We start from the raw sequence: 21,595 nt of genomic DNA, 5'->3' as shown, positions 1-21,595 counted from the left end.
AAACACAATGCGCCAGTAAAGAAGTTTTAATTTTCTAGAAAAATGTTTAACCCAAAGAGCTTTTCTTCCAAAATGGTCTGTTCAGTCCTAGCTGCTCTACCATCAGGACAGACTGACATGCTGCTTTACTTCCTTCCCTGCTGAGCGGGGGAGGGAGTTTTAGTAAGAAGCTCTTCTCTGCCCAAACCCAACTTAAATTGCTTCGGGGAATCACAAACCCTGTAAAGTAGCACTCCCCGCTGTGGCAAAGTGAGAAAGAATGCCTTTTTGGCAGTTGATCCCTTATTGACTCATCAACATCTAGTTGCTCAATTTAAAGTGATGTTTTGCAATTTAAGAAGATTAGAGGGAAAACATGAGACTTAATTTTTTGAGGCATAAAATGCCCAAAGGCTGCGGAAAGATCCAATTGCAGTCCAACTGTTATGAACATGCTTATTCGGAGATTAAGTTCACATTCTAGGCTTTAGTTGGAACTCAAAAAGGGTGCTTATCCTTGAATTACTAGAAATAGATTCAGAATTGAATCTGGATTAGGAGAGGAAGAGGGATTGAGCATGTTTGAGCTATAACTATCACATCTGTCTCATTGTATGTCCTTTGTCCATTGTAGTACAGCCAGCTCTTCAGTAGATGTCTACCATCACAGAAGTCCACCTCGTAGCACTGTAGTTATGTAAATGTGCACTGTTGTACTAGATTGTTTTGCTGTGAAATACTAGAGCATGAGTGGACTGCCTGACATATACTTTGGGATTCTGGTATTGGCTGGAAGGATTTGTTTATCCATCATAATGAGCAAATATTGGGCACTTTTTTTTAAACTTAATCCCACAAAGAGTGAAGGGGAGAAATTTTGTCATTCTAGGGTTTATTTTCTACTAAACCAGTTAGTGACATTGAACACTCAGAGCAGGTTATGTACACCCCATCCCCATCATCAGGAAATGGTCTGTGGTAAGGGGTGGGTGGGGCTAAGAATAGCTGAAAGAAGTGAGAAAACTACAAAATTGATTTATCAAATAACTGCAGTGCAATGATTAACATACAGAGTAGAAAATTACAAATCTGTGCTGAGTTAGCTGAATGACAACAGTTTGCATTTATATCACACCTTTAATATAGAAAGCATCCCAAGGCACTTCAGAGGAGAAAGTAGACCATGAGCAGTAGCGGAAGAGTTAGGAGAGGCGAGATTGGTTTTGAAGAAAGCTTTTAAAAGTGGGGGTGGGGGGGAATAGTGAGGTGGAAGGGTTCAAGGAGGGAAGTCCAGAGAATATGGTAGAGATGGCTGGCCGTTCTGGCAATAATACTTGTATGGGGGGGTTTGGGGATGCACAGGAGGCAAGAGTCAGAGGACCGACCGGCATGGGATGGGACACAAGGCTGATGGAGCTGTAGACGTATGAGGCCATGGAGAATTTATAGATGAGGACAAGGATTTTGAAATTGATATGTTGGACAGGAAGTTGATGGACGTAGTTGAGGACTAGAGTAGTGGGGCGAGTGAGATTTAGGGACAGGATGTGGGCGGAAGAGCTTTGGAGAAGTTGGAGTTTGTGGAAGCTAGTGTGGAGGGCATTGGACAAGCCTAGAAGTAAAGCTAAGCATTTCAGTGGCGGAGGGAATAAGGTAAAGATGTTGGTAGGATATGGGGTTTGAAGCTCCGCTCTGAGTCCAACATAACACCAAAGATACACATAGCACATGGCAATGTGTAAGTAGCTAAAAGGATGGAGCCTTGGAGTACACCAGAGGTGACCATGGGGGCAGGAGGAGAACCCATTGCTGGAGTTGCACTTTTTGTGTTGGGACAGGTAGGAGTGGACCCATGTGGTGATAATCCTGTCCCATAGAGGAAGATGATGTGATTGAATATCAAATGCTGCAGATAGATCAAGGGGAACAAAAGGAGATGATGTGCCGCAGTCACAGAGGATTGTGACTTTGACCAGGGCAGCCTCGATGGAACCTGGGCTGAAGGGACTCGAAGACGGATCTGTGGGAGAAGTGAGCTCTGAGCATGTAGGTGACAATGTGTTAGGGAGTCATGGAGAGGAAGGGGTGATTCAAAATTGGGTGCTAGTCAGAGAAGATAGAGGGATTCAGACTGGGCTTTTTGAGGAGGGTTGAGATGACAGCAGTTCTAAAGTGGGAGGAATAGTATTGAGCTAGGCAAAGCAAGAACTTGCATTTATGTTGCACCTTTCACGACCTCAGGGCATCCCAAAGTGCTTTACAGCCAATGAAGTACTTCTGAAGTGTAGTTACTGTTGTAATGTGGGAAGCACGGCAGCTAATTTGCGCACAGCAAGGTCCCACAAACAGCAATGAGATAATGACCAGATAATCTATTTGTGATGTTGGTTGAGGGATAAATATTGACCAGGACACCAGGGAGAACTCCCCTGCTCTTCAAAATAGTGCCATGGGATCTTTTACGTCCACTTGAGAGGGGAGATGGGGCCTGGGTTTAACATCTCATCCGAAAGACAGCACCTCCAACAGTGCAGCATTCCCTCAGTACTGCACTGGAATGTCAGCCTAGATTTTGTGCTCCAGTCTCTGGCACGGAACTTGAACCAACAACCTTCTGACTCTGAGGTAAGAGTGCTACCACTGAGCCATGGATGACACATTAACTGAGGTTGTCCTTCTAATCTGTAGAGACGGAGGTGCAATATTGCTGGTGATGGTCAAGCCATATGTGCAGTGGACAATAAAGTCAGTCGTGCACCAGCTGCAATGAAGTCTGTAGCCCTTGAAGGTAAGGGCATCAAGGACAGAAGCAAGGGAACTGTTGAGCAACCTTGCTCTGATCAAACACTAGGTTTTGAAAGCAATCTCATTCTGTCTTAAATACTCAGATTTTCACTTTTTACAAAATCAGCACTTCTGTGATAGAGTTGGGTGGAGGGCCAAAGGGTTGAAATCATTGAGGATGAGGAGTTGCTTGATATGGAGGTTGAGGACGGCGATCTCAACTGGGCAACAGTTGGGACACTACAGTTAGCCTCAGCACCCCTTGGCTAAGAGGGGAAAATCAGCCAAAGTACTTTCTAATGACCTCCCAGTGACCCCTGTGTGCACATGTGGATCAGGCTCTGCTTTGATGCTGACTTTCACTGCTTAGTCTCACACATGAAGGTGGCACTCGGGTAAGATAGTGGACAGTTCCCATCACTTATGCAATTGCACCCTGCAAAAGTTAGCATTTTCAGAAAAGGAGAGGAGAAAATTGGGGAGAGAATATTGTTCGTACAATAACCTTTTTTTTTGTTTCTGCACAAATGTGTTATCCTCGCGTCTGAGCATATCTCTGAAGCAGGTGTAATGAGGAGATTCTTGTACTGGTCAAATACCAGCTTTTGAGAATGCTCCCATGTTGTTTCAAATACCCAGATTTTAACTCTTTTGGCAACAGTTTCCTGGCCAAATTCTCATTGTACAATTAACAATAGGGAGCCAAATATAACATATCAGATTGTCTTGTGGGACATGAAAGCGATTTGTACATCTATGTTGAACATACAAATCTTCACAATGGAACAAACAACTCGATCAAAGGAACAGTGCTGCTAATTAAATTTGAAAAGTGGACCCTTTTGACCTATTGATTTTAAGCAGAATTTGCCCATTTTAGGTAAATGAAATGAGCAATTCAGACTTTCCACCACAGTCAATACAATTCTGGATGGGCCAGCAACAGGTGGCCCTCATTGTGCACCCTCCAAGTGAATGAGAAGAAATCCAAAAACTGTTGCAGGGAACTTTGGGGATTCTGTTTCGTTCCTGGGACTCTGTTTCGTTCCCGGTCTATTTGTTGGTTCATCCTTTTCTCTGTCTCCTACTGTACTTGCCATTCCAAATCTATTTATGTTCAAGACCAGCTGATTCTGAGAAGATTGCTTTAAGATGGTGGGTACTGACACTTCACCACTGATTCTGACTCAAACATTGCATACAGCAAATCGCCCGTGGCACTGCCCAGAGGTTGTGCTGTTTAACAAGGTCAGGAACATTGTACCATGTAAAGTGTAGACGTGTGTCCCTTTACAGCTACAAAGTCTAATTGCTGTTAAATAAACACTGGATGAGTTTATGCATATATCAATCAAGAAATGGCAGGCACCTTGGCTGTGGTACTTTGTGTTTCTGGAGAGTTCTTTTCAGCTCTTCTTTTGAAGTATGATGCACAGAAAGTGAGTGCAAGTTTACCATTTTCGTAATATTTCTGTTGAGTCTGCTCGTGGTGAGTGCTGGTTCCTTACATGTGTACTCCATTTTTAAAGGTGCAAGATGTACAAGGTTGGCAGTATGGGGCGCTTTGGGGTTTAGTCCACAATTAGAGTATAGTGTGCAGCTTTTGTGGCCACGTTATAAAAAAGACATTAAAGACATAGAAATCATACAGTGTAGATTCATTAGAATGACACTACAGATAGGAAACTATATAGTTAGGAAGAGATACGGGGCCTATTTCCACTGGACCAGGGAAGGCTAAGAGGAGATTGCAGAGGTTTTTAAAATTGAAAGTTTTCAAAGCATAAAGAGGAAAAGAGGCATGGGAAAATTTCTTAAAATGACTGCTTTTTTAAGTGTTTGTTTTTAGTCAGCAATAAATTAGCGCAATAAGCAATTGTAAATAGTTCATTTCCCAGTTTGTGTCGGGAAATGAGCAGCCCATTGGAGGATGAAATCCAAGGTGGCATGAATTTGGGTGGGGGGGGACAGGCAGGAGTCTCATTTTTAAAAAAAAAATATCAGGGGCCCAGGTAGGGCGGGAAGCAGGGAGAAAGGCATGAGGAACCATTTTCTGGCTCAGAAAACTCAAAGGATGGCTTGGGGAGATCTGGTGAGGAGCCCAGTAATGCAGGAGGCCAATGGGGCCTGGCACTGAGAGGTGGTTAGAGGCCAGGGTGGGAAGAGGAGAGGCCTGAGGCAGTAAATCTCTTTAAAACTGAAGTGCTAAGAAATTGAGTATAAAACTTGCTTGCATGGTGCCACACAGAACAAAAAGTATAAAATTAGTAAAACTAACCTACAGTGCCACCTGAGGCATAGTTTGGAGCAGCTGCAACATCACCTCATGTTCGGAAAACCGAAAAGTAAGCAAACATACTTTATAGTCCAGTGAAGGTAATATCCAGGCATAAAATGGGCAGGAAGTGTTTTTATATACAAAACTTTTAATATATGGATATTTATTTCTTGTGTCTACTACCTGTCCATCACACTTCCAACCTGTCAAAGCATTTTTTAGTTATTTTTACATTGCTTTCTTCTGATCCAAAGCCAGAAATTTACACTCATTTCTCAGACTGTAAACTTACTGCGATTAACTTAAGGATTTAACAATTTATGGCTTTAAAATGCAGCTTAGTTTAAACACGCATCCATTTTATCAGCTGACTAATACATTGTGCATTACATTCAGTCCTTCTAACACTAGATGCTGTTGCTCCTCCAAGCTCCGTCTCTCCGGTCCATTCCTCTAGGTAGCACTGCAGATAAGTTTTATTTTTTTTCATTCTGTGATCCACCATGTTGCTTGCAGGTAAATGTTATAATTTATCATACTTTCGCATTTTAAATTTATTTACCTGTTTGTCACTCCAACTTGCCATGAGCAATGCTATGGGATATATGTTAATGTAAGGTATAAAAGCACTGATGGTTGGGAGGGTTGTCTCCTATTCAAGTGTTTAATAGCTAAAACCAGGGAGTACTGGACTTGGCATCCAGTGCTCCTATATTTTTGAGTACAATACTTCAAAGGTCTGCAAATCAGTGCATAATCAGGATAATATCTGAAACTGTACCAATATACAGGGCTGCTTGGTTGTCTCATCAGTATAGCTTGTCAACTTTCCTTTTAACTGTTCAAATTGGAAATTGGTTTCATTCCATTGGTATCCTATAAGGAAGAAGTTTACACTTTTTTTCAGCTGTGAGGTGACTGTGTATTTCATTTGTCACACTGCTTGAGCAAAAATTTCCTCCAACTAAATATCTGGAAGACCAAAGCCATTGTCTTTGGTCCCTGCTGCAAACTCCGTTCCCTAGCCACTGACTCTATCCCTCTCCCTGACCACTGTCTGAGGCTGAACCAGACCATTTGCAACCTTGAAGTCCTGTTTGACCCTGAGATGAGCTTCTAACCACATATCCGCTCCATCACCAAGACCGCCTACTTCCACCTCCGTAACATCGTCTGTCTCCGCCCCCTGACTTAGCTCATCTGCTGAAACCCTCATCTATGCCTTTGTTACCTCTAAACTGGTCTATTCCAATGCTCTCCTGGCTGGCCTCCCATCTTCCACCTTCATAACCATAAGCTCATCCCAAAACTCTGCTGCCTGTAACTCGCACCAAGTCCTATTCTCCCATCACCCCTGTGCTCGCTGACATACATTGGCTCCCGGTCTGGGAACGCCTCGATTTTTAAAAATTCTCATCCTTGTTTTCAATCCCTCCGTGGCCTCGACCCTCCCTATCTCTGTAACCTCCTTCAGCCCTACAACCCTCCGAGATCTCTGAGCTCCTCCAATTCTTGCCTCTTGTGCAACCCCGATTTTAATCACTCCACCATTGGCCGCCGTGCCTTCAGCTGCCTAGACCCTAAGCTCTGGAATTCCCTCCCTAAACCTCTCCGTCTCTCTATCTCTCTCTTCTCCTTTAAGACGCTCCTTAAAACCTACCTCTTCGACCAACCTTTTGGTCACTTGTCCTAATATCTTCTTATGTGGCTCGATGTCAGATTTTTTTTGATAACGCTCCTGTGAAGTGCTTTGGGATGTTTCACTACGTTAAAGGTGCTATATAAATGCAAGTTCTTTTTAAATAGGGCATGGGATTCAGATATCCTGTGAATCATGAGAACAAATCTTGAGTGGTTTATAGTTGCTGAACCATCTAAAATAAATCGCAGCCTTATTACTCCTTTCCAAACAGCCCCTGTTCTGCATTTTGCATTATTCACTGGGTCTGAACTTTGGTACCTTAATACACCTGTGTACATTTTTCTGTGCACCTGTGACACACTAATTGATGTTGCAATAATTACCTTTGTAGGTTAATGGTAAAATCTATCGCCACGTAATGCTTAATGTTGTCCTAAAGTGAGCCACTTGTGCATTTATGTAGTGCTTCGTTCCCTCCTTTGTGTATCTTTTTATGGTTTAAAGGTGCTGCGAGGGAGTCTAAAGGCATCTTTGCTAGTGTGCTGTCAATGGCTAGCCTCCATTTGTATTCCCGCCAACACATTATCAATATGAAGCAGGTAATATCCATGGCTCCAATAACCAGGGCCTGACCTTTTCTTGGGTCCTGTTAGAGGCATGGAAAACATGGGCCACTTCCCTATTGGCCCGCCAGTGGACCTGATAAGAAGCCAGCGATAAGCTCACAGGCCTTGCTCTGTTAGTTTAACAATATAAAAACACCTTAAACAAACTGTGTGTAATCATTGCTGTCCCTGCAGACATAGTTCTGCTCCAATACCACAGTCAATGGGAACTGCCAGTATCTTACCATGTGCAGGAATATCGTTATGGTTGGGGTATTCAGGTAATTTGATTTCCCTGCCCCATCCACAAGTCAATTTAATAGTTATAAAATATTTGTAAATTTTTATTTTTAGCTTCCATCTCCTTGACTTTTTGTTCCCCTTTTCACTATGCTGTGCAAGAGTTCCCTGACTCAGAAACAGGAAGCCAATTTTATTCCAAAAGAAACCATAAAAGTTGCAGCCACTTCACCGCTGCAACAATGAAGCTTGCACACAGCCAGACTATTCTTCCCTCTAAAGTGAAATGAAACAAAATACTTCCTCCTCCCCGCCTCTGAGAGTCATTGTACAGTATAATTCAGTGATGGTTGAGGCTCTGTGCTAATTAGCCCAAATGCACATTCTTGGCTGCTGCCTCTGGCAGCGCCAATTCAGGAGCAAGAATCTGTTTTGTGTATTGTGTATGTACCTTAATGCCCTAGCTCCAGGTTCTCTGGAACTTTCCCTATTGGATTGCAGTATGGATTCCACAGCACCAACAGCAACACTAAAACAATGGTGCGTGCGCAGTTGATTTCAAGTTGCAATTGTGACTTTTAAAATTTTTTTGCCCGTGACCTTTCCCAAAGATTTGGGGAGCTTGGGGTCGGGGAAGGGGGAAAGAGTTCAATGCAGGAAGTAATGCATTGTTGGGGTCCCAGCCATCTCACAGAAAAATAGCTGCTAGCTACAGCTATTTACACTTCCTGCTATTGGCACTGTGCCTCTGGTAGTGTGACAATATGCCTCTTTCAATGGTTGTAAACAATTTTACAACACCAAGTTATAGTCCAACGATTTTATTTTTAATCCCACAAGCTTTCGGGGGCTTTCCCCTTCCTCAGGCGGTGTGAAATGGTAGAGCAGCTAGCTTTCAATGGTATTCCATGTTGCCTGAGGCACCATTGCCACCGTGCAACTTTCCCAATAAAGTGGAGTCTATGGTGAGCTGCAACACTAACGTAAATGCAGAATAACTCCACACAGATTACAACCTGAATTTTTGTGCCACAATTTAAAAAAATCAAATTCAAATAAAACATTTGTATCTCTTACCATGCTACTATGAATAATAACTTCTTCCCTCACTATTTGCCCAAATTGATTTTATTTGGTACCTAGTTTTTGAATCATGCAAGCCTGCAGCACTGCACAGTTGATATCTCGATCAGGGCACATGCATGGTGTGTTATGGAAATGGCGATGTGGTGCAGTAGAGGGTGCTCTTCTGAGATCATGGTGAGCCTCATCGTTTGAGGAAGAATAGAGGGAGCTTCAAAGTGCGTCTGGCTGTATAACCTGATCTGGGAATATTTGATTACTGATGCTAGATACCAAAAGTGGCATAAGCTCCTATACTGGCATTCCTCACTGAGTGCAGAAGCAATTCATTAGAGGGAGAGAAAATTGTCAGAGCGGTAAAACAAATAACTTTATTATGATCTTCTAAAATATGCTGATCTCACAACATAAAGTCATGGAATCCACAGCTGCAATGAGAGCAGCTAGCTTTATATATAAAACATTAGAGTTGATAAAATGCTCATTCATTATGTGGAGGAAAGATGATGTTGTACGCATGTTGTTTTAAAGGGCATGTCTATTTTACTGGAATGCCCCAGAATAAATACTTGTCTTTTTGTCTCGATGAACATAGCACTTAAAAATAATGCTACCATTACTTCATTCTAAACCCTTAATGCAAATGTTTGTCATTTAAATAGCTAATGTTTAAGTTCCTAAATTCTACCGAGGAGAAAGGTTGAGGCCATGAGGAGAAAAGAAATGTGCCGTTAATCCCTGTAATTAACCGTCCTCTATTGCTATCTCTAGTCAAAAAGAATTGAAAGTGCTTGTGTGGTCATGCTGTATTTTTGCAATTTTAGGATGGGGTGAGGAGGAAGTCATAAATCGTGTACAACAGCTGTAAATAGTGAGAAGATTCCCTCAGCCTTTTGTGGCAAAATCGTAAATGCGATTTATATAAACATTTTATAAAAGTTTTTAAAAATACAGTTGTTTACAAAACATTCACATAGAATTACGTAGAATGTACAGCGCAAAAAACAGGCAATTCGGCCCAATAGGTCCATGCCGGTGTTTATGTTCCACACTAGTCTCCTCCCTCTCTCTACTCTGGGTAAAGAAGTTTCTCCTGAATTCCCTATTGGATTTATTAGTGACTGTCTTGTATTTATGACCTCTAGTTCTGGTCTCCCCTGCAAGTGGAGACATCTTCTCCACGCCTACCCTTTCATACTCTTAAAGACCTCTATCAGGTCACCCCTCAGTTTTTTTTCTAGAGAAAAGTGCCCCAGCCTGCTCAATCTTTCCTGATGGGGATAACCTCTCAGTTCTGATATCATCTTAGTAAATCTTTTTTGTATTTTCTCCAGTGCCTCTATATCCTTTTTATAATATGGAGACCAGAAATGTGCACAGTACTCCAAATGTGGTGTAATCAAGGTTCGATACAAGTTTAACATAACTTCTCTGCTTTTCAATTCTATCTCTTTAGAAATAAACCCCAGTGCTTGGTTTGCATTTCTTATGGCATACAAGGGATGGAGATGACTAGAGGGAAGCTTTATTAGTTCAAGACATTTACTCAACCTCCAGATATGTAACTGCTTTCCAGCGTAATACATACTGTTTTCCCCCCTTATATATAGAAATCTAATTTACTGTGTGTTTTCTTAGTTAGTGAGGGTGGTCAGTATAGACAGTGAAATACAGCTTGAATGATCAAATTGTACAATTTGATCAGCAGTAATACAGTACTTGATTTGACATGTTGGGATTTTAATTACATGTATACAAGTACAGAATAATGAGTAGATGGGAAGTCTGCCCAAGGTGGATAAAGTGGTTGTTTTCAAATCAAACATGTTCTACAGCATCTGGGCTCCCAGAATTGTGGAATCCCCCTCTTCCCATTTGTCTTATAGAGACCCCTTCATTGGCAATTGCAGTATCAGAGGCAACAACATGACACAGACAGACTGAGGTGCTTTTGGAACCACCCCAAGCTCTTTTAGGCAGAGTTGATATACCACTGGGGGCCATTTAGGCTTGTCAACTCTGGGTGGGGGTTGCATCATATGACTTCCCAAAGCCGATGAGATCAGTCATTTCTGGGTACTTGCTAGTTCAGAACGGGTCAAAAACAGGAGTGATTTGATTATTTGTTTTTTTTATTCTTGTGTCATTGGTGATTACCAACCAAGGGCATAGCTGGAGATATACTTTATAATCCGCTGTGATGGGGGGGAAAATGAGTACAATGTCTAATACTGTTCCGGACACAGTGACATTCAATGAGAGACTAATACCCGCGCTCGCAATTTCACATCTATGGATGATGCAGTGTGGCAAAGAACAGTCCCTACCATAAAACAGCTCCGTGTAGCAAGAAGTCCCCCAGTAAATCTCCCTTCTCCATGTTTGAAGCCCCAGCATATGTGAGGAATAGTTTAATTTGAGGAACGAGTTCTGTCCCCTTTACATTTGGAAGTGGTTTTATAATAAAGTGCATGTTACGTTGGCGACCAATCTGCCCCAGTTGTACTCCGGGTTAGATTCAGCAAGGACATACTGCATGCGCAATCACTGCAAAGTATTTTGAACTTTCCCATTCTGGCCACTGACGGAGAGGGTCTGTACTGACCAGCAATGGTGAAAGCAGAACCAAAATGGTCAACTTGACACCAATGCCACTAGAACTTTCCCCTGGAGAGACAGTGGAACTACTTCTCAAGAAGAGTTTTGCTGCCTCTGATGGACTGGCACTAGGTGATTTCTATCAAACTGAGGTAAAGGGCCATAAATGTACCTTTTTGTAATTCTCTTTTTGAAGGTATTGTATATGTGTCAAGTGTGGGGTAGTTGACAGCTGTAAATGTTTACATTAAAGTTTAATCCCATTTGTTTAGTTATGACATGATAAGCATTGGTTTGTCTGGTCTTTACTGTTTTATGATGCTGGGGATTTATTCATTTCTCTCTTTCTTCACACCATGCCTACATGCTTTTTTACTCACACACCTTTTTCTTCCTCTCTGTCCACCTCCCCTTCTATTCCCTCTAACATGAGCTGTGAAATTGGTGGAGTGGATGAGTGAACTGTTCCCCCACTATTTGGTGCACTGGATACTCTACATAGATATAACAACTTGGGTATGGTAACGTAGTAATTCTGTTACTTGACTAATAATCCAGTTATCCAGAGTTCAGATCCCACCATGGCAGTTTGAGAATTTGAATTCAGTTTTAAAAATTTGGAAATAAAAAGCTGGTATCAGTAGACAAGACCATGAAGCTTATCGGATTGTCATAAAACCCCATTGGTTCACTTGTGTCCGTTTAGGGAAGGAAACCTGCTGTCTTTACCCAGTCTGGCCTATATGTGACTCCAGTCCCACACCAACGTGGTTGACTCTTAATTGCACTCTGATATATTCTAGCAAGTCACTCCGTTGTATCACCACCTTCTGGAGGAAACTAGGGATGGACAATAAATGACAATCTTGCCAGTGATGCCCATATTCCGAGAATGAATTAAAAGAAAGAGCTTGCTCCTGCCGAGAAACGGACTATACTGGTGCTTGGCTCTTAGACCAATCGTAATGCAGTTACTAGATTGATGTTACACAAATACCATACCATTATTGACACAAACTGTGGTATATCTTTGTTTGAGACCACAAATCTGAATATGATCTGAATTTTGGAGAGAGATGTGAGGTGATCTTGGGGGAATTGTTTTGTATAACCTGCAGCATAATTGCAATGCAAGATCATCCTTTTAAACTTTTACTTTAAGTTTGAAATGTTTCCAAGGTTTCCTTCTGACTGCTTTTGTGTTTGGATTGATTGAATTTTACAGCACCGAAGGAAACCACTGAGTCATCGGGCTCGATTTTCGCACCGCCGAGCGGGTACGTTCGTGGCGGGGGGGCTGCGAAAATCAGGGATTCCCGGGGTGGGTCCGGAGCCCGGCTCCAACCCGCCCGTTTCCGGGTTCCCCAGTGACTCGCTGACATGCCCTCGCAGCCCCCGCATGTGGGATTCCCGCTGGCAATTAAAGCCGGCGGGATGCCACTTGAAGTAATTAACTAGGTACTTCAGGTCGTTTACAGACCTGATTGACCTGATATTTTAGGAGAGGTGGGATTTTCAAGTCAACTGGGACTGTTTCCCGTACTGGGGGAAACACTCCCAGTTGAAATGGATGTGTTGCAGCCATCAGCCTGTGGCAGCTGCAAAGGTCCATTTGACAGGTGGGAGGTGGTGGGGGGAGACCCTCACTCATTGCAGGAGGCCACTCTGTCACTTTGGACAAAGTTTGGCCTCCACCACCCTCCTCCTAACAATAAAATTCACCAACTTGCACACTTACCCCGGTGTCCAGACACATTTACCTACCTTGTGGACCCCCCTCAAATATACATCTTCCGGATGGGGGCCGCCGTAGCTGCAGTCATGACCTCCTCGGAGGGCGAACAGCATCACCAGCCTCGCCGGCCACGCCGTCCACCTCTGACACGTGGAGCTCCACAACACAGTGCTGTGACACATCCACCTGTACAGCAGGAGGGAGGGCTACCGCAGAGAGAGATGCGTCGCAGAGGTCACTACCCTCGCCACAGGGTCCACAGACCGAGGCTCAGCTTCCTGGACCTCTCTGAGCAGCAGTGCACATGGAGGCTCAGAGTCACTCGACATGTAGTCGTGGACATCTGCAGCCTCCTTCATGCCGAGCTGCTCCCGGCTGGCCCGAGCACCATCTTTTTACCTGTCGCTGTCAAAGTCACCACTGCCCTCAACAACTTCTCCTCCGCATCCTTCCAGGGTGCCACCGAGGACATCGCCGACGTCTTGCAGTCGTCTGCAGAAAAGAGCCCTGCAAATATACCTACACCCACTCTGCAGTGACACAATGGGTGGCATCAGTTGTGGGTCTTCATAGTGATCCTCAGGAAAGGGCATTATTGCACAAACCAGACAAGATTCGCAAAGACGTGGCAGTAGTGGTACCAATATAATATGTAATGTGAGTTGATCAGAAATTAAATATAGGTGAAAACCATGACAAACCCTCAAACACCCTTGTGCATCCCCTTCATGCTCACAACACGTTTGCCTTACGCTTCCTGCTGCACATATGTGATGCATGCCCTGTGGCTGCAGCACAGGTAGTGGCAGGTTGAGTGAGGCTGACCGTGGAAGAGATGTGTGAGAGGGTGAGTATGAGATGGAGCCAAGAGATTGTATGAAGATTGGGTTGAGTGGTAGTGGCGGGATGAGTACTGGCGAGGTGAGTAAGTGCAGGTAAGATGAGGATGAGGTTTGAGTGGGTGTGAGGAGTGACGTGATAGAATAGTGTTGGCAGTGCAGAAGGAGATGTGTGGTGGGGGCGGTGATGTGGCAGACGGAATGTAGGGGAATGAGTAAGAGTACTCACTTCGGCTGACCTACTTAAGTCATTGAAGCACCTCCTGCACTGTATGCAGGTGCGCGATATGTTGGTGGTGCTGGTGACCTCCTCTGCCACCTCGAGCCAGGCCTTCTTGGTGGCAGAGGCAGGCCACTTCCTCCCGCCCGCCGGGGCGAAGATCTCTGTCCTCCCCCTCCTCCTCACCCCATCCAGTAAGAGCTGGAGTGAGGCATCATTAAACCTGGGAGCAGCCTTCCCCCTGGGCTGCTCCATGCTGTAATTTTTCCTATTTTCTGCAGCAACAGTCAGTGGAGGACTGCCCCTTTAAATAGGGCTCCTCCAGCTGACAGCCTATGCTTTCCAGCGCGAAACCCGGAAGCACAGGTAAGTACCTTCAATCAAGCTGCAATTGCGTGCTGAGCACCCCGATTTCACTGGGCGTGTTACCCACGCGCCCAGTCGACCCCCCGCTGCCAACCCGCCACCCTCATAATAACGGGCCCATCGTGCCTGTGCCGGCAATTTAAAGTTAGTAATGAGCCAAGTGGGCCGGTCAGCTCTCCACTAATGTTACAAATTTTACCAGCCATCAGTGTCTGTGTTGCCTGTGTACAAAGCTCCACTTCGCCCAGTTTTTAAAAAAAAAGTGTTCAGCAAGCAACATAACTCAGTGTGGCCTGCTTACACCTCTCTAAAGCAGGTACTACACTGCACTGTCAAACCAGTCCTTGTAGTTTAAAGGCAAAGTTATTATGATATATACATTACAGCTGTTCATCTTGGGGCCTGATCAATACGATTTTCTTTTGCACTGATACAAAAAATAACTTGCATTCCTACATTTTTTTTTGCTGCTGATTATCTTTTGGGATTTTTTTTGGGCTAATAATAGCATTTCCATGGTGACTGTCACAATGACTTGCTAAAGACAGTTTGCGGACTCCTGCTGCATTTGCATTCTGATTAGCTGCTGAAGGTCAAATTGCAGAGTCATTCTGACTTTGACTTTTGGTTGCAAATTAGGTGGAGCAAAGATGATTGAATATGTGGATGTAATTCAGAGACAGGAAATGTGGTATAGGCTTCTGACGTCTTAAATTGCTTTGATTAGTATTTTGTTTTCACGTGAATGCATGACTGTATAACAGAGTAAGTGCTTTTTGAAGTACATTGCCTTCTGACCTCTTAATGTCTCTATTCAGTGCTATTTAATTTTACATGAGCAGTTTGTAGTTCCTTAAGATTTTAAACTTTTCTACCATTAAACGTACAAAAGCCTGTTTCCAATTATTGTATATGGGTAATCACTCGAGCAAACTACAATATGTGTATATAGATCTAGTTGGAATATCCTGTAGGAAAGTAATTGATAGCCGGCGTCCAGTATTTATAGTTAGAATGTGAATTTATTTGTGTCCAATTTTCTCCTCCCTCCCCCTTTTGAAGCTGTTGACTTCCTTGGGCATTAATTGCTTTCCTGTACCTCACCTTATGGTCCTCAATTTTTTTTCTCCCATCTGGTTTTCCCCCCCCTCTCCCATTCTCATCTCCACAAAGCAAAGTCCCAGGATAGACCATTTTTCCTCAATGTTCAGGAATCACCCTTGTAAGCCTCCTGAACCCCTGCCAATAATTCCACATCATTCCTGTAATATGTAGATTAAAACTTAACACAACTCCAGATGTGACATCACCAAGGCCAGATGCAACTTCAGTATCACCGACTTCTGAGCCAAGCCCTTAGCTGTAAATCCCCATATTTTTATTTTCTAACAACAACTTGCATTTATATAATGCCTTTTAATATAGACAGAAAAAGAAGAAAGAACTTGTATTTATATAGCGCCTTTCACGACCTCGGGATGTCCCAAAAAACTTTACAGCCATGAAATACTTTTGGTGTGCAGTCACTGTTGTAACGTAGGAAATGTGGCAGCCAATTTGTGCACAGCAAGATCCCACAAACAGCAATGTGATAATGACCAGATAATCTGTTTTAGTGATGTTGAGGGATAAATATTGGCCAGGACACCAATGGTGTCCCATGGTGCTTCAGAGGTGTAAGGAAAAAGCAACCTCTAGCCAAAGGAGGAGATATTAGGAGGGGTGACCAAAAGGTATTTTTTTGAGGAAAGTCTTGAAGGAAGAGAGGGAGGTGCACAGGTTTGAGGGGGAATTCCAAAACATTGTGCCTAAGTGGCTGAATGCATGGATGCCAATGCTGGAGTGAAAACAGGGTTGGAGGGGAAATACGGAGAGTATAGCGGAGGGGGAGGAGGTTAGAGATGAGAGGGATGGGTAGAGGCCATGGAGGGATTTACACACGAGTATGAGTATTTTAAATTTGGGGAATTGGGAGGCCAGTGTAGGTCGGTGGTCATAGGTTAGTGGAACTTAGTGCCGCGTGGGAACAGGCTGCAGAATTTTGGATCAGTTGAAATTTAGAGGGTGAGCAATGGGAGGCCAGCCAGAGAGCATTGGAATAGTTGAGTCTAAGGGTTACAAAAGCATGAATGAGGCCATCAGTGGCAATTGACTGAGGTAGAGGCAGAGGTAGGTGACGTTACAGAAGTGGAAATAGGTGGGTTTTGTGATGGAGAAGATATAGAATTCGAACTCAAGCTGAATTTCCAACAGGACGTCAAGATTGCAAACAATCTGGTTTTCAACTCGAGACAGTGGCCAGGAAGGGTAATGAAGTTGATGGAGAGTTTGAGGCTGATTGCTTCAGTCTTCCCAATGTTTATAGAATCATAGAATGATTGTTCCTGTGCTGGCTCTTTGAAAGAGCTATCCAATTAGTCCCACTCCCCTGCTCTTTCCCCATAGCCCTGCAAATTTTTCCCCTTCAAGTATTTTCCTTTTGAAAGTTATTACTGAATCTGTTTCCACCACCCTTTCAAGCAGTGCATTCCAGATCATAACAGCTTGCTGTGTAAGAAAAATAAATAAATCTCGTCCGCTTTGATTCTTTTGACAGTTATCTTAAATCTGTGTCCTCTGGTTACCGACTCTTCTGCCACTGGAAACAGTTTCTCCTTCTTTACTCTTATCAAAGCCCTTCATGATTTTGAACACCTCTATCAAATCTCCCCTTAACCTTCTCTGCTCTAAGGAGAACAACCCCAGCTTCTCTAATCTCTCCACGTAACTGAAGTCCCGCATCCCTGGTACAATTCCAGTAAATCTCCTCTGCATCCTCTCTAAGGCCTTGACATCCTTCCTAAAGTGTGGTGTCTAGAATTAGACACAATACTCCAGCTGCGGCCCAACCAGTGACTTTTAAAAGTTATACTTTTATACTCTTTACCTCTGTTTAAAAAGCCACTGATCCTGTATGCTTTTTTAACAGCCTTCTCAATTTGTCCTGCCACCTACATAGGTTTGTGTACTTGCATCCCCAGGTCTTTTTGTTCCTGCACCCTCTTTAAAATTGTACCATTTAGTTTATATTGCCTCTCCTCATTCTGCCTACCAAAATGCATCACTTTACACTTCTGTGTTAAATTTCATCTGCCACCTGTCTGTTCATTTCATCAGTCTGTCTATGTCCTCCTGAAGTCTGTTACTATCCTCATTGTTTATCACATTTCCGAGTTTTGTGTCATCTGCAAACTTTGAAATTATGCCAATTACCCAAGTCCAGGTCATTAATATGTATCAAAAAGAGCAATGGTCCCAACACTGACCCCTGGGGGACAACACTGCACACTTCTCTCCAGTCTGAAAAACAACCATTCACCACTAATCTCCTATCTGTCTCTTAGCCAATTTCGTATCCACACAGCCACTGCCCCTTTAATCCCATTTTGCTGATAAGTCTATTAAGTGGTACTTTATGAAACACCTTTTGAAAGTCCATGTACACATCAACCATACTACCCTCATCAACCCTCTCCGTTACTTCATCAAAGAACACAATCAAGTTAGTCAAACACGATTTGCCTTTAACAAATCCGTGCTGGCTTTCATTTATTAACCCATATTTTTTCAAGTGCCAATTAATTTTGTCCCGGATTATATTGTCTCAATTTCCCCACCACCGACATTAGGCTGACTGGCCTGTAGTTGCCAAGTTTATCCCCCTCCCCCTTTTTTGAATAGGGGTGTAATGTTTGCAATCCTCTAGTCCTCGGCACCACTCCCTTATCCTAGGGGGAGGAAATCATGGCTCATTCAAGACTGGATGTTGGACAAGCAGTCTGATGGCATAGAGATAGTAGAGTGGTCAAAAGAGATGACTAGGAGGTGGAGCTGGGTGGTATCATCATACATGTGGCAGCTGACCCCAGGTCTGCAGATAATGTTGCCAAGGTACATGTGGATGAGGAGAGGGCCAAGGATGGATCCTTCACATGGCTGAAAACACTGAACTATCAGTTTTAATGACCTATTCACCATAATCCCCGGATTTCTTTCCTGCTTTAGCTCAAGCACGTTGCTATTTAATGTATACTTCACTTTTTTTTTTCCTGACTCTTTTATTTTTCTCTTCTGCAGGTGCCTTCCTCCTCCCGTATCTGATCATGTTGTTGCTTTGTGGGATTCCGCTGCTCCTCATGGAATTCACCATCGGACAGTATACATGCTTGGGTCCTGTCCATGCCTTGGCTAAAATCTGCCCTCTCCTGAAAGGTTTGTTCCCAGCTATTACTGCGATACAGTAAAACTCGTCAATGAGAGCTCTTCTGTAAGGAGACCACCAACTCGTCTAATTGCCCCTCTCAACCTGCATTATTTATATTGGTTACATGTGTTGGTGGTAGATTTGCTCCTCCTCTACGCTGATAACTGAACATACTGAAACAACTATTTGCATTTTTATGACACCAACATCATAATTAAAATGTCCCAAAGTTCTTCAGAGGTCAAAACAATTTAATTGCTCTTACAGCTGATCATTGACCATCCCTCCCCCATTATTAAGTGATTCCTTGAATCAGACCATTTTAATTTAGCTCCAACAACACGTTGTAGTGAGTCCTATTTGTCAATAAACCCTTGAAGCCGTCGTTGGTATTTTGACAGATTGAATTTTGAAAATACTTGTCAATCTTTTTATTGATACTGAAGCTGTTTATTCTTATTGAGCACAAAGTTGAAGGAGTTTTGTAATAACAGTGGTCTTCATTAATGGAGCATTCCTTCCTGGCTAAACAGCAAGGAGCATAGAACTCCATGGGTAAGTACTGTCGGCGAACAGTGGTGCCCATAGATTTCCTCCCTGGCACGGATCTTTGTTAGTAACTAATTCCTAAATCCACCATTTTGTGAGTCTCAGTCACTGGGTGTGAAGGGAAATAATCTGAAACATTACCCTTAGTGAGCACTGACCAGCAACACCCTGGTCCACCAGCCGACATCTCCGCAACTAATAAAGTAAATAAAGAGAAACTGTTCCCATTGGCGGAAGGGTTGAGAACCAGAGGACACAGATTTAAGGTGATTGGCAAAAAACTAAAGGCGACATGAGGAAAAATCTTTTTTACCCAGCGAGTAGTTATGATCTGAAATGCGCTGCCTGAAAGGTTGGTGGATGCAAATTCATTCGTGGCTTTCAAAAAGGAATTGGATAAATACTTGAAGGGGGGGGGAAAGAAAAAACTTGCAGGGCTACGCGGAAAGAGTGGGGGAGTAGGACTAACTGGATTGCTCTTGCAAGGAGCCGGCACAGGCTTGATGGGCTGAATGGCCTCCTTCTGTACTGTTACCATTCTATGATCCTAACTGCTGTACTCACTGTGGCAGAGTTATAATTGGTGTCAGAAAACTAAGCATTAAACTTCATCTTGCCTCTGGGCAATGTCTCATGCCATAAGTGGATACTGTATCTGGCACACATGGGATATGATTTTCCAGTCACTAATTTAAAAGCTTGGAGAAACATATGTGGAGACTTCTCGTAGGCACTCAGAAAACACACACACACACACACACACACACACACACACACACAACAGTTGCGGAGGTGGCAGCTAATGCAAAGAGCATGTGTTGCTAGTAAGTGCTCACTAAGGATAATGTTCTACTTCTTCCATTAATTATAAAAACTCCAATAAATGTATGTTATGATTGGTACGAAGTCGCCTCCATAAAAAATGTTATTTGTTGAGTATTCTCCATTTTAAAATTAGCCCACTTCTGGAAAAAAAATTGTACTTTATGGCTATCCATTCAATGGAAACAAAATTCTAAGTAAATTTTGCAATTTTAAGTAGACTTTCCAAGCTGTACTTTCTCAGCTGGTGATTGCATGCCAGTTTTCTTTGTTTGACTTGCTGTGTCTTACAATTATTCATGTGAGATGTACAACATCTGATATATATTTAAAATGGAGATGCTCTAGGGGAGGGCTGAGTGCCTACACACCAATTTTCAGCGTCATGGGGTGAAGACAGGTTTTGAGATTTATTCTGCTCAGTTCTCGGTCTCAACTTTCCCAATCCAGAGGCTGCAGCATCTGAAGAGAATGGAGGAGAGAAATTGAAGGAGAAAGTTATGCCCAGGAGCCTGTGTCATTCCTGTTTTCTCAGCTTAAAAAAGCATCGGGCTAAGCAGACAAAGAAGGGAAATTATGGATAGCAGACACCCTTTTTAATAAATAAGGGCCCTGTTTCCAGACTGAAATGATGATTGGTACATGTTTTTCAATAAAAGTAAATAATTTCCTCTCAGCTTGATTGCGAACACTCAGACCTCTGCCACTGTTGCTCTCAGTTTCATTAAAAAAATAGACTTACCGCGTACTGGCAGCTAACACGAGCAATTTCCTGAACTGGAGAAAGAATATTTTTCTAGTTTTTTAAGCTTGGAAACAATTGGTATTCTTCTGTCCAATCCAAATATATTACATCTACTGCATTACCCTTGTCCAGCTTTTCTGTTACATCTTCAAAGAGTTCAATAAGGTTGGTCAAGCATGAAATCCGTGCTGACTATTCTTTATATTTTTGGTTTTTAGATGTTTTTCTATTACATCTTTGAGTAAGGATTCCATTATCTTTGCTACCACTGACATTAAGCTAATTGGCCTATAGTTCTCTGGTCTTGTTGTATCTCCCTTTTAAAATTTAGGAATCACATTAGCTGTCCTCCAGTCCTCTGGCACTATTCCCTTTTCTAATGAATTTTTATATATATATGTAATAGTGCCTCTGCTATCTCTTCCCTAATTTCTTTTAATATGCGTGGATGCAATCCATCCGGATCAAGGGTTTTATCTTCCCTAAGTTTGATTAGTTTATCAATTATCTCTCCACTTTCTACTTTAAATGTCTTTATCATTTTTGATCTCTTCTTCTAATGACATGTCCACCATTTAAGTCTCCATGATAAATACTGAGGCAAGGTAGTCCTACATTACAACAGTGACTACACTTCATGAGAAATTCATTGGCAGTAAAGCGCTTTGGGATGTCCTGAGGTCGTCAAAGGCGCAATAGAAATGCAAGTCTTTCTTTCAAAGTAACTATTCAATACTTCTGCCATTTTGTTGTTGCTACCAGATCCCTCCCCCATCTTGCTAGTTTAAAACCTTATGCACCACCCTATGTATCCTTTCTGCTAGGACTCTGATCTCATTCCGGTTCCCAGGTGGAGCCCATCCCAGC

General features: G+C 42.9%; 1 protein-coding gene across 1 annotated transcript in view; it reads left to right on the top strand.

Moving 5' to 3' along the window:
* LOC137342216 (sodium- and chloride-dependent GABA transporter ine-like) overlaps window positions 1-21,595 on the top strand; it is a 77,180-nt gene that overhangs the window by 14,446 nt on the left and 41,139 nt on the right. The window contains exon 2 of the mRNA XM_068006002.1: window positions 18,486-18,620. Within this exon, the coding sequence (XP_067862103.1) occupies window positions 18,486-18,620 (135 nt within the window). The remainder of the gene's footprint in view (window positions 1-18,485; window positions 18,621-21,595) is intronic.

Source organism: Heptranchias perlo, chromosome 25, assembly GCF_035084215.1.
Source record: "Heptranchias perlo isolate sHepPer1 chromosome 25, sHepPer1.hap1, whole genome shotgun sequence".
Taxonomy (NCBI): domain Eukaryota; kingdom Metazoa; phylum Chordata; class Chondrichthyes; order Hexanchiformes; family Hexanchidae; genus Heptranchias; species Heptranchias perlo.
Note: the sequence above shows the minus strand (reverse complement) of the source record. Positions and strands in the feature narration are given on the sequence as shown.